This window comes from Colobus angolensis, unplaced genomic scaffold (genome assembly GCF_000951035.1).
Source record: "Colobus angolensis palliatus isolate OR3802 unplaced genomic scaffold, Cang.pa_1.0 Scaffold103, whole genome shotgun sequence".
In the NCBI taxonomy this organism is placed as follows: Eukaryota; Metazoa; Chordata; class Mammalia; order Primates; family Cercopithecidae; genus Colobus; species Colobus angolensis.
Window position 1 is genome coordinate 1554722 of NW_012111253.1, and position 13496 is coordinate 1568217.

Here is a 13496-nt window from a genome sequence, read left to right on the forward strand (position 1 = left end):
GCGCTACGTTCCAGGATGCCTCTCTCAGGCCACTACTGCATTCTGGCTCACTTGACTGATGGATTTAGAGACAGGGCCTCACTCTGTTGCCAAGGCTGGAGTGTAGTTGTGCGATCATGGCCCACTGCAGCCTCAACCACCCAGGCTCAAGCGATCCTCCCACCTCAGCCTCCCAAGTGGCTGGGACTCTACACATACACCAGCACACTTGGCCAATCTTTTTTTTTTTTAAGTTTTAGTAGAGACAGGGGTCTCGCTATGTTGCCCAGGTGGCGGCTTGCTTTATAACTATTGGTATACCAGAATAGGATCCTCTGCACTGTGACCTCCTAAAAGAGCAGGTGCCAGTAACTTTTGTATCCCCCAAAGCACAGTGCTCTATCTGCTTTCTCTGTAGGTATTAATAAATACATAAGAAATTGAATTGAGTTTGTGACTCAAAGTAGAGGGGTGGAGAGAAGTGCTTCCTAGCCAGGACTACAGGATTTAGGCCACATCTATTTAAAAGGCTAACAGACTAGAAAGGATACCACTGGTAAAAAGATCTCTTTACCTGAGCTACATAAGTCATACATTAGGTAGAGGCTGCAATAGTATAGAAAATATACTAATGTGTTATCTCCCTAGAGACAGATTTAGAACCATGTCAGTTGTGTTGTAGATCACAGAGAACAGAAACCTAGTGAAATTAACCGAAGACAATGAGGGCTGCCATAAGAAGGCCTAAGGAGTAGTTGGACAGACCTGAGGAAGGACAGGAGCCAGAGGCCCCCTGAGGAGCTCTGTGCCGCAGAAGTAAGGCTATCCTCGCTGCAATGGTAACCATTACAATGGGGACAGTTGCCACCTCATCAAAATGAAGGAAATCAGTTCAAATTCTCAAAAAAAAACCCTACATGGCACAGCCAATTCTAGAATTGTCCGCCCTTGCTTCACTTGGTTTGAGTAGGATGGGGCTGTGTGTTTGAAAATATCTAAGGAAGAAGGCAGGGAACAAACTCTCTGAAAAGAAAGTAGAACTTTCACTAAATATTTACCCAAACTGGAATCTTCAGTTTTACCGTACCACCAGAGAGGATGGAACTCAAGGCCAAGATGAGATCAGTTACAAAAAGTTATATAAAATACTCTATCTGTGATATAGTGTAAAATATCATTTCAATCCTATTAAAAGTTAAAAAAATGTAGATTTTAGCTAAATGACCTCTAAGTTTTAGGGATCTACAAACCTATGAGTGTATAAATATATCATGAAAATTTGTACAAGATATTTCATAGAATTCTCTATCTCATGGTTTTCAGACTTTATTTTGAATCAGATTCTAATTCTGTAGTAGGGTAGGGTAGTGGGACTGCACAAACAAGCACCCTAGATACTGCTAAAGATGGGTCATGTTGAGAGACTTTCTTAATATAACCCCTTCCTACTTAAAGTAATTAAAAAGGGGCTTGACTTGCATAATAAGTTTTTTTTCTTTTTTTCTTTGAGACAAAGTCTTACTGTCACCCAGGCTGCAGTGCAGTGACGTCATTTCAGCTCACTGCAACCCCTGCCTCCCAGGTTCAAGAGATTCTCCTGCCTTAGCCTCCCGAGTAGCTGGGATTACAGGTGTGCGCCACCACGCCTGGCTAATTCTTTAGATTTTTAGTAGAGACAGGGTTTCACCATGTCGGCCAGGCTGGTCTCAAACTCCTGACCTCAAGTGATCTGCCCGCCTCGGCCTCCCAAAATGCTGGGATTACAGGCGTGAGCCACCACGCCCAGTCAATAAGTTTTCAATTGGAACAAAAATGGAAAATAGAGCCACACAAACTCATCATCTGTGTGGTAACACTAAATAAGAGGATGTACAAATTAAAAAACCACCACATTTCCTATTATTTTTAATTGCATTTAGTCACAACATTTATAAGAGCATATGTTTATAAAAGATGGTTAAGATTGGTTAGTAAGTTATTCTTGGGCTTTGTTTTAAAGTGAAAAAGGTGGAAGTAGTTATGAGTCCAGAAAGACTATTTCAGGATGATACATGTTGACTATAAACTCAAAAGGTATACTGATAGCAATCCTATAAACAGCAAATATGGATGTAATTGATTTAAGCCTATTGGTTCATTTTTTAAAAGCACCCTTGTTTCTTTAAAGTTAAGTACTATAAATGATTCTTGAAAATCTACTGTGGACATGATATATTCAGTCAAACTTGCTAGGAGTTGGGGAACGATTTTGTGACCATCCCATTCAGAGTCTGATTGAGAGTTAAACAGCATTACAAAAAAGTTGCAGTCACGGTACATAATCAATTCCTTGGATAATATAGCTTCCACAGCTCTCACCATCCTGGTTACTCTTCTTTCTGCTTTCAGTTACACATTCCTTTCTTTCAGACAAACAAAAAATATCAAAGTTCACCAAATTTCTGAAAGTCACAGTTCATCTAGCACTGAATGATAGTAGCTTTGGCATTTGATATTACAAAGTCACTTTTCCATCGCAAATATTTTCTTCATTCTGGGTCAAGGCGAGGTAAAACAGGAAGAATAAGGTTCCCAAATGCAGAGTCTTGAGTGATGAAGTACCCAGATGAATGTGCATGAGCATGCTGGGAAAGATCAAAAAAAAAAAAAAAGGCAATTAAGCTATGAAACAGAGTCATTATTCAACCAAGTCGAACTTCAACCAAGGCATTAAAATTACTTATTCTTTCTGAATGCTTGAGACCAAATTTATTTGTTTATTCATTTATTTTTCCTTGTTATGGCTGAGACAGAATTTATTTTAAAATCAGTTCTGCTGCTGCTGGTTGTGTTTAAATAGACAGGAAGTGGACAGTAATACAGAATCTGGGTTAACAAGTTACACCAACTACTCATTTCTCATCCTCTCTATCTACCCTGTGATCGTCCTCAGTCAATAAATGACTCAAAGACATGAATTGTTTTGTTCCTTCCAGTGAGGAAAAGGATCGAAGATCCCAGAGTACTCTGATCTTGGTCAACAAACCGGGAACTTGAGAAAGAAGGGCAGTAGTGGGAAGAAGAGGGGGGAAAAGGCAGTGAGATTACTGGTGATTAAAATACCAACATTTGGTAGAGAATGTTGAAATGTAAGTAACAGAAAACCACCAGTAACTTCCCTCTGTCATTTAAAAAAAAAAAAAAAAAAAGACTGTTTTGAGGTCATCTAAAGTGAATGGAGGGCTGGGCAATGGTGGCTCATACCTGTAATCCCAACACTTCGGGTGGTTGAGGTGGGAGGATCACTTGAGGCCAGGAGTTTAACACCAGCCTGGGCAACACAGTGAGACCCCATCTCTACAAAAAATTTAAAAATCAGCTAGGCACAGTGTCATGTGCCTGTAGTCCCAGCTACTTAGGAGGCTGAGGCAAGAAGATTACTTGAACCCAGGAGTTTGAGGTTACAGTGAGCCTGTGTGACAGAGTGTGAGACCCTGTCTCTAAACAACAGATAAATAAAATAAAATAAAGTGAGATGGTCTTCATCATGTTCCTTCCAATTCTGGGATTCTAAGGTTTAAAACTACAAGTGATTAAATTATGCCTATGGAAAAAAAATGTCTTGTCCAAAGTCTCTGGAAATCTTAAATTATTCAAGATAAGACTGTAACACTGAAACCATTTATTACTCTGAAGAATTTTTTTTAACTGATGAAGCATCACATTCCTAGTCCTATAGGAAGAGTTAGCTTTTAAACATTTCCTGCACAACAGTTGTGCTGAGCATTAAAAAAAAAAAAAAATCCAGGCAACAATAATAAACTAATACAACTATCAAAGGATGTGATGACATGATAGATTTGAAAAAAAATGCAAGTACTATTTAACTAGCCAGTTCAATTTTTAAGATCATTCCTGTCCATCCAAATATCTTTAAACTCTGTTGTGCACAAGCAATCCCTTGACATGTACACGCACAGAATCAATCGCGACCGAGTCAACACCATAAAAGATACTTTCATTACTGCTACACTGGTCCTTCAAATCCACTGGGCATGAATGAACATCAGCAAACCACTGCAATCATGTGTGGAACATTTTTATTGATATTGCTCCACTGAAATATAAAATAACTGTGTGCTGGCTTCTGAGACCCAGGAAACCTCCACTGAGGCAAGAACGTCAGTTACACTTCGCTCACCTGCAAAGCTGCCTTCTGTTGGGCTGCGATATGCTGCTGCTCAGCGTGATCCCGGAAGTCCTTATTAAGAGAGGGTCTCGAGAGTGCAATGCTAAAATGGGAATCTTGGTTACTCGGCTGCTTAAGGCAGAAACATCCTTACTTTTTTTTGGATGGTAGTAAATTATCTTCTTTTTTTTAAATTGAGGTATCCTTGACAAAAACTGCATATACTTCCTGTGTACAATGTGATGTTTTAGTATTTCTATTTGTTGTGAAATGGTTAAATCAAGCTAATTAACATATCCAGCACCTCACATACTTACCATTTTTGGTTGTGGAACATTTAAGATCTATTCTCTTAGCAATTTTCAAGTAGTATTAACTACAGTCACTGTGCTATACAATAAATCTCTTAAAGACATGTCCTTACTTCTGAATCACAGCTTTTCATTATATATTCTTTATAGGGGTGAAAAAGACCTCCAAGAATAAGTCTTTTTTCCTTCTCTCACTATCTTCATGAATTTATATAAAGAAAGTCTATGTTATTTATTGAGATTTTAAATGGTCTTTTTTTTTTAATTTATCTTTTTTTTTTTTTTGGAGAGAGGGCAGTGGTGTGAGCTCAGCTCACTGCAACCTCTGCCTCCTGGGTTTAAGCTCTTCTCATGTCTCAGCCTCCCGAGTAGCTGGGACTACAGGCGTGCACCACCACACCCAGCTATATTTGATTTTTGTAGTTTTAGTAGAGACAGGGTTTCACCGTCATGTTGGCCAGGCTGGTCTCAAACTCCTGACCTCAAGTGATCTGCCTATCTGCCTGCCTCAGCCTCCCAAAATGCTGGGATTACAGGCATGAGCCATCATGCCCAGCCTAAAATTTATAACTTATGGTCTCCTACTTCAAACAGATTTGAGATACCATGATCTATCATGATCTCTATTAACATTATTTTAAAAAACAGTTAAATCACATGATATCAGTCAATGGTAAAACCATACCCTTTTGTTTGTATAATAATTAAACTTGTTCGTGACCAGCCTGGCCAACATGGTGAAACCCTGTCTCTACTAAAAATACAAAAATTAGCCAGGCGTGGTGGCGGGCGCCTGTAGTCCCAGCTACTCGGGAGGCTGAGGCAGGAGAATGGCGTAAACCCGGGAGGCGGAGCTTGCAGTGAGCTGAGATCCGGCCACTGCACTCCAGGCCGGGCGACAGAGCAAGACTCTGTCTCAAAAAAAAAAAAAAAAGAAATAGTTGTCCCCTTTAGCTGGGCACTGTCCAGCTCATTACAGTCCTTATCACCTTGTTTACATTTCTGTAAGCATTTGAGTTTCTGATCCCTAATTTAGAAAAACAAAAAGATTAAAGGACTGGAAAACAGAACTACAGAAAAAAAAAAAAAAAAGATAAGGACGATGATGGCTCAGGAGACTGGAATCATTAGGCCAGAAGAATGAATATGGGAAGAAAGCACATTTTTCAAGCAGAGCAGACCTAGGTACTTCTAAGGGTACCCACGTGAGGGATTCTAAGAATTTTATACTGATTATAAGGAGGAAGAATTAGGCGGTAGGATGCAAACTTTTTCCTCTCCTTGGGAGAGGAGCAGACACTGGCTAGGGATGGTGTAGGCTGTACAAGGAGTATTCATACTCCTTTTGCAGTGTTTTCAGCTAAATCTGTTCTTCAATCAGGCATTAGCATACTGTCTGTGGCCAGGATTCTGGGCAAAATATATCTCTGGCACGTTCATTTCTATCATCTCCCATTTTCCCCTCTCTGCCCACTCATGCTATGTCATCAAACTCTAGTAATAGCAGACTCCCTCTATTTGGATAAGATAATTCATTAAAAAACAACAAAAAAAAGAAGACATGCCAGAATGTATTAAGACAGGGTCTTGCTCTGTAGCCCAGGCTGGAGTGCAGTGGTGTGATCATATCTCACTGAAGCCTCAAACTCCTGGGCTCCAGCGTTCCTCCTGCCTCAGTCTCCCAAGTTGCTAAGACAACAGGTGTGAGCCAGCATGCCCTACTAATTTTTGTATTTTTTTTGTAGAGACAGGTTTCACCATGTTGCCCAGGCTGCTCTTGAACTCCTGGGCTCAAGCGATCCTCCCACCTCAGTCTCGCAAAGTGCTAGGATTGCAGGTGTGAGCAACTGAGCTCAGCCCATTGTGGTCTTTCTGAAGAGAGTTTTCTAAGCCTTCCAGGATACTGGTCATGTACTTTCATCCTAACTCCAATCCCCTTTTCCTGCCTGATCTCTTAGAGCTTAATCTTCTGGTGAAAGCAGCTCTGCGGGGCCTTTCCGTGCTGCACGTCACGACCTGCTCCACCCAGTCTTCCAGACAGGCATGTCTCGGGAGAAGTCTTCTACTCAAGGAAAGACTTAATACAGCTTTGCAAGACAGAGGAAAAAGCAAACTGTTTTTGGAAAAAAAAAAACTATACTCTCATTCAACACAAAACTTCTGACACCAAGCAGTTCTTCAGTGGGTACCAGCTGAGTGTCCTGTAATTCAATTCTGACACTATCTACCTAGAGATAGTGTTGGATCCCACGAGCTGAGGCTCAGTTCTACAAGACTGCTCGCCACTTCAGATGCCAGTGGCAAGTATGCAGTAGGTTGTCACCTATGCCTCTGACTGGCTATAAACTGGGGGCCCCCATGACTCACTCTCCTTGGATTTTGTTAATTTGCTACAGTGGCTTACAGAACTCAGGGAAATACTTTACTTACATTCACTAGTTTATTAATAAAGGGTATCACAAAGGTTAGAGATGAATAGCCAGATGGAGAGATGCATTGGGCCAGGCACATGGGAAGGGACACGGAGCCTCAATATTCTCCAGCACACCATCTTTCAAGCACCTTCACATGTTCAGCTATCCAGAAGCTCATCTGAACCTTGTCCTTTTGGGGTTTTATGGAGGCTCCATTACATAGGCATGATTGATGAAATCATTGGCCATTTGTGATCAGCTCAACCTCAGTCCCTCTCCCTTCCCTGGAGGTCAGTAGGTGGGTCTGAAAGTTCCAACCCTCAAATTATAGGGTTGGTTTCCCTGGCAACCAGCCTCCATCCAGGGCCCATAAAGAGTCATCGCATTAGAACAAAAGATGCTCCCATCACCCAGGAAATCACAAAGGTCTTCAGAGCTGTGTTAGGAAATGGGTTAAAGGACAAATATCAGCACAAGGCAGGGTGGCTGTAATCCCAGCATTTTGGGAGGCCAAAGTGGGAGGATCACTTGAGGCCAAGAGTTCAAGACTAGCCTGGGCAACTTCAAACAACAAGATGTTAGGACATAAATACTTACTAGGTTGTTTGGACCTGACTATGTACTAAACAGAATGGTTCTGCAAGACCTTGTCTCTACAAAAAATTTTAAAATTACCCAGACTTGGTGGCATGTGCCTATAGTCTAGCTACTTGGGAGGCTGAGGCAGGAAGACTGCTTGAGCCCATGAAGTAGAGGCTGCCGTGAGCCATGATCGTGCCTTTAACACTCCAGCCTGGTCAACAGAGCAAGACCCTGTCACTTAAAACAAAACAAAAACAAATATCAGAACGAAACATTCTCCTAGTACCCCTACTACTCAGGAAATTATGAGTTTTAGGAGCTCTATGTTAGGAACCATGGTCAATGACCAAATATGTGTTTCTTATTATATCTTGGTATCACAACAACCAAATTCCAAGAATGTATTACTTACACAATTGGTTATTTCTGAAAGGACAGTAAGAAGGTATTCTTCTGTCTCAATTTAGGATTCAGTAAGAAGAAATGAGACAGAACAGAAGTAGGAAATTACTAAAGTTTCAATCAATGAAAAATTCCTTCCAGTCTCATATCAGACTTAAGAAAACATCATTACCTATGGAAATCCTTCCATAAACAGTTGTTATTTGCTTAGAACAGTTTGCTCAAAGTATCCCAAAACAGGCAAATTAATTCATGTTAAATGAAATGATTAAAGTAGGCCAGGTATGGTGGTTCACGCCTGTAATCCCAGCACTTTAGGAGGCCAAGGCGGGTGGATCACGAGGTCAGGAGATCGAAGTCATCCTGGCTAACACTGTGAAACCCCATCTCTATTAAAAATACAAAACATTAGCCAGGCGTGGTGGCGTGCGCCTGTAATTCCAGCTACTTGGGAGGCTGAGGCAGGAGAATGGCGTGAACCCAGGAGGCGGAGGTTGCAGTGAGCTGAGATCACAACACTGCACTCCAGCCTGGGCTAGAGTGAGACGCCGGCTCAAAGAAAAAAAAAAGTAGACCTTATCCTAACAGTAATAGGAGACCTCCGAAGAGTGTTAAGCAGCAGGGGAGTGACATGATCAGAAGTATCACCCTCTTGGCCAGGCGCAGTGGCTCACGCCTGTAATCCTAGGACTTTGGGAGTCTGAAGTAGAAGTACCATTTGAGCCCAGGAGTTCAAGAACAGCCTGGGCAATAAAGTGAGACCCCATCTCTACAAAAAAAAAAAATTAAACAGGTGTGGTGGCATGTGCCTGTGATTCCAGCTACATGGGAGGCTGAGATGGGAGGATCACTTAAGCCTGGGAGATCAAGAGATTGTGTCACTGCACTCCAGCCTGGGTGACAGAGTGAGACCCTGTCTCAAAAGAAAGAACTATCACCCTGTAGTTCAGAAAGCCGACCACTGCACTACTGCGGCAGACAGTGCTGGTCGCCTCCTCAAAGCTGTTTATCTCCTTTCCTCCTTGCTGATGGAACCCAGACTTGGTTCAATTATCAGTGGTCACACGCTTCAAGGCAGGCCAGGTTCATGCCCCAGGGGGTAGACCTTGATTGATGTAAAACAGTGTCATTCCCCTAGCTGGTTTCTGGTTTAGGCAAGAGAAAGGTACATAATCTGGGCAACCAGACTTGATGGGTGTCTACAGGAAGGCTTCTGAGAATGTTTTCCTCACTCTTACAAATGGGACACACCCTAGCAACCTTTCAGGGTTTTACTTCTGCAGGTGGCTCAGTGCGGGCTGATGCCTAAGCCACCGCAGCCATATTCCGGCCTGAGGGAGCCACTGACCCATGGGGTAAAGCAGAAAGGAAAGATGAATGAAGCTGCATCACTAATGAATTAAGCTACTCTGGAACTACCTTATCTTCACACTCCTGGTCAACAGATACCCTAATGTTTATGCCAATTTTGTTATATTTCTGTTACTTCCCAATTAAAGCTTGCTAAATGACACAACTGATGAATGTGTTCAAGAAGCGTAAGACCACAGAAAATCTGAAGCAGTTATAATAATTGAGGCAAGAAATGAGAGTGACCAGGAATCAGGATAGCATCAGTAGCAATGAAGAAAATGGACAGATGTGAGACACCTTTCAAAGTATAATCACAAGAGAATGGTGAATGCTTGGAGATGAAAGTGAAAGGAATGGTAAACCACTGAAGTTCACATTTCTGCCTTTGTAACTAGTAGATGGCAGTCTGAAGCATTTACTGACACGGGACACACAAGAATATTCAGTAGTTGATTGGAGAGCAGGAAGGGAGAATGAGTTCAGGTTGGGACATACCACATCTGAAATGCCTGTGGACATCAAAGTAGAGACGTCCGGGAGGCAGAGGTGGTGCTTAGAAGAAAGGACAGACTAGAGCTGCAAATGCGTACTAGCACATACCTAACAGCGTGTGGGAAAAGATGCAACTGTCCAGCAAAAAGAGGCAGAGTAGGAAGCCTGGTCTAGAACAGAATTCGATGGGCTGTCAGCATTCAGGGGACAAATAAGAGAAATGTCCACAAAAGAAATCAAGACAGTCTCCTCCTACTGTGTTTTATATTCTCAGAGTGAGCAAATGGAAGCCAAGAGAGTACTTTAAGAAAGAGAGTGGGCTGGGTGTGGCAGCTCATGCCTGTAATCCCAGAACTTTGGGAGGCTGAGGTGGGCAGATCACTTGAGGCCAGGAGTTTGAGACCAGCCTGGCCAACATGGCAACACCCTATCTCTACTAAAAATACAAAAATTAGCTGGGTGTGGTGGCACACGCCTGTAATCCCAGCTACTTGGGAAGCTGAGGCACGAGAATCAGTTGAAACCAGGAGGCAGAGGACGCAGTGAGCCAAGGTCGTGCCACTACATTCCAGCCTGCACAGCATAGTGAGATTCTGTCTCAAAAAAAAAAAAAAAGAAAGAAAGAAAGAAAGAAAGAAAGAAAGAAAGAGAGTGATCAGTGGTGTCAAATAACGCCAAGATGTCTGATAAGAAAAGGACTCTGGTCTGCCAGATTTAGCCCAGGAAGGTTACAAGTAGGCAAGAACATTTTCTCTGATGGAGAGCCTGGAAGTCACACTGCAGTGGGTTGAGGCATGAATAAGTGAGAAAGTAAAGGTGAGTACAGACAATTGCTTTAAGAGAAAGACAGAAGAGAGGGTGGAGGCCGAAGGGGATAATGGATCTTCTTTTTTATTTTTAGACAGAGTCTTACTGTATCATCCAGGCTGCAGTGCAGTGGTGCAATCACAGCTCATTGCAGTCCTAACCTCCCAGGCTCAGGTGATCCTCCCACCCCAGCCTCCCAGGTAGCTGGGACTACAGGCATGCACCACCATGCCTAGCTAATTTTTTGTTTTTTTTGTAGAGATGGGTCTTGCCACATTACCCAAGCTGCTCTCGGGCTACTAGGCTCAAGTGATCCGCCCGCCTTAGCCTCCCCAAGTGCTGGGATTACAGGTGTGGCCACCATGCCTGGCGATAATGGATCTGAGGGAAGATACTAAATATGGCAGAGACTGAATACCTATAATAAAGATCATCAAGCTACCTAAATTTGACCTACTTTGCAGAATGATTAAAAAGTTGGCCACCAGCAGCAACTGCAGTAATAAAAAACCATACAAAACTCTTAAAAAAAAAAAAAAAGGCTATAAGGGCTAAGTGCAGTGGCTAACGCTTGTAATCCCAGCACTTTGGGAGGTCGAGGCAGGAAGATCACTTGAGGCCAGGAGTTTGAGACCAGCCTGGGCAACACAAGACCTCACTTGTCTCTACTAAAAAACAAAAAAATTAGCCAGGTGTGGTAGGGTGCGCCTGTAGTGTGAGATACTCAGGGGGGATCACTGAACCCAGGAGACTAAGGATGTAGTGAGCTATGATTGTGCTACTACACTCCAGTCTAGGTGACAAAGTAAGACCCTGTCTCAAAAAAAAAAAAAAAAAAAAAAAGTCTGGAGGCTATAGGGAAAATTAAATATTCTAATTAAAATGTTTACAATTTAATCAACTAAATAGTTTAATTGTTAAAAGTCTGACTAGGAAATGAAGGGAACCAGAATATGTCACCTAAAATATGCTTCTTTGATATAAAATTATTTTTGAGCTGAAAGCAATTAAGAAGCAGCTCAGTTAATAGGGTTGCTTAAAACTAAAAATAAAAGGCAGCAGCAAACTGAGGAAAAGCTCTCTCTCACCCCTCCCCAGTTTCTGCCTAAAGATAGGATATAACTTCTCCTTTACTGGAGACAACTGTAGACTCTTAGCCTAGAGACAGCAGCAGAGGACTCTGCCAACAGCCTTACTCCATTTGTTTTCTCCATGTATTTACCTTCTCAGTTTCCCACCCCTGGAAGCCTAAAATCCCTTTCATTTGTGCTATATTTATTGTTCTTTGTTGAAGATGCTATATAAGTAGAGTTGTAAGCCACGATTTTGAGTTACTTTTCATTAAGGTTTCTCCCTTGTGACGTGTGCTGCATGCAATCATAAATTTGTTTTTCTCTGGTTAATCTGTCTTTTGTTACAGAGGTCCCTCCCAATAAGAACTAAGTTGGGCACAGGTAAAGTTTAGCCTCCCCTATAGAAATAAAACACAATGAATAGATAGCAGTGTTAAAGAAAAAAATCACTACCAGCCAATTTATTTGGTCCAAGAAATTTTGTGTATCACTGAATATAAAAACCACATTATAGGCCAGGCACAGTGGGTCATGCCTGTAATCCCAGCACTTTGGGAGACCAAGGCGGGTGGATCACCTGAGGTCAGGAGTTCGAGACCAGCCTGACCAACATGGTGAAACCCCATCTCTACTAAAAATACAAAAATTCGCTGGGCATGGTGGCAGGTGCATGTAATCCCAGCTACTTGGGAGGCTGAGGCAGGAGAATCACTAGAACCCGGGAGGCGGAGGTTGCAGTGAGCCAAGATTGCACCATTGCACTCCAGCCTGGGGGACAGGGTGAGACTCCGTCTCAAAAAACAAAAACAAAAACAAACAAACAACAAAAAACCACATTATAGTGTCAATACCTAGCTCCAGGATGATTTGTTGAAGACTGGTTCTGCATAAGTAGTTTTCTTTTCTCTTTGTCCAGTTCTGCCAAGATTGCAACTCTATTTTTGTTTTGAAAACCTAAAAAAAAAAAGAGGGGAATAGGAGAAAGGGGAGAAAGAAAGAGAGAGTAATAAGAAACATTTTAGACCTATTTTTATAAACCTAAGCCATCTAGAACCAAGAAAGCAAAATTCCTATTCTCTAACATGATAATGAATTCACCAGTAAGTACTTTCCCTAAATGGTTACTTCTTCCCTCCTGCCTACTTCCCAGCAACTTTAACAGCATCATTCATGAATACTTAAGCAGAATATAATATCATATTATATTTAAAGTGTAGCTGAGGACTTTTAAGACTGAGTTCTAAAGAATTTTAATCTACCAAGGTATAAGTTACAGTATTTGCTTTTTAACAAAATCTTTGAGGCCGCAAATGCTGCAGGGGCCTGTGCAGTCTCTATCCTGCAGAGTCAATCTCTGGGAAGGCAGATGTTCGTCGTCCCCTATTCGAAGCCTCTTTATGCATGCCTTTTTCATGGGAGAAAAAAACAGTAAACATACTCAGATCAAAATATTTCTTTTTCTCAACTGCTTCCATTCAGATATGATGGACAATTTTTCAAGGAACACGTCAAAGAATTTCAGCTGACCAGAAAGCAATTCTGAGAAAGAAATGGAGTGTAACTGACAGGATACAAAGAGATATGGCCTTTATCAATACTTTATACTGGGCTGGATTTTCAGCTTCAAACTTACATAAGATATAGGGTAGAGGCTGCCACGTTATGGTCCAGGAGCAACCCCTAGCTATGTTTTTAAAATCAGAATTAAATACTAACATGTAAACACTGAGAAACTGTACACTAATTTCTCAGATTTCTAGCTTCTCTTGAAATATATCTCAAGATCTGGCAACAAGTGATGTACATGCCCCCATGGCAACAATTCACCTGAACTAAGAAATAGTTGTCCCCGGCCGGGCGCGGTGGCTCAAGCCTGTAATCCCAGCACTTTGGGAGGCCGAGACGGGCGGATCAC

At 41.9% G+C, this 13496-nt stretch overlaps 1 protein-coding gene across 1 annotated transcript in view; it reads right to left on the minus strand.

The window, feature by feature from the left end:
- Positions 1–233: 233 nt before the first annotated feature.
- The window catches only part of INIP (INTS3 and NABP interacting protein), a 38870-nt gene continuing 25607 nt past the window's right edge, over positions 234–13496 (minus strand). Inside the window, exons 3-5 of the mRNA XM_011941846.1 lie at positions 12433–12535; positions 4160–4250; positions 234–2603 (exon numbers count right to left, since the gene is read on the minus strand). Coding sequence (XP_011797236.1) covers positions 2508–2603; positions 4160–4250; positions 12433–12535 — 290 coding nt within the window. The 3' untranslated portion in view covers positions 234–2507. The remainder of the gene's footprint in view (positions 2604–4159; positions 4251–12432; positions 12536–13496) is intronic.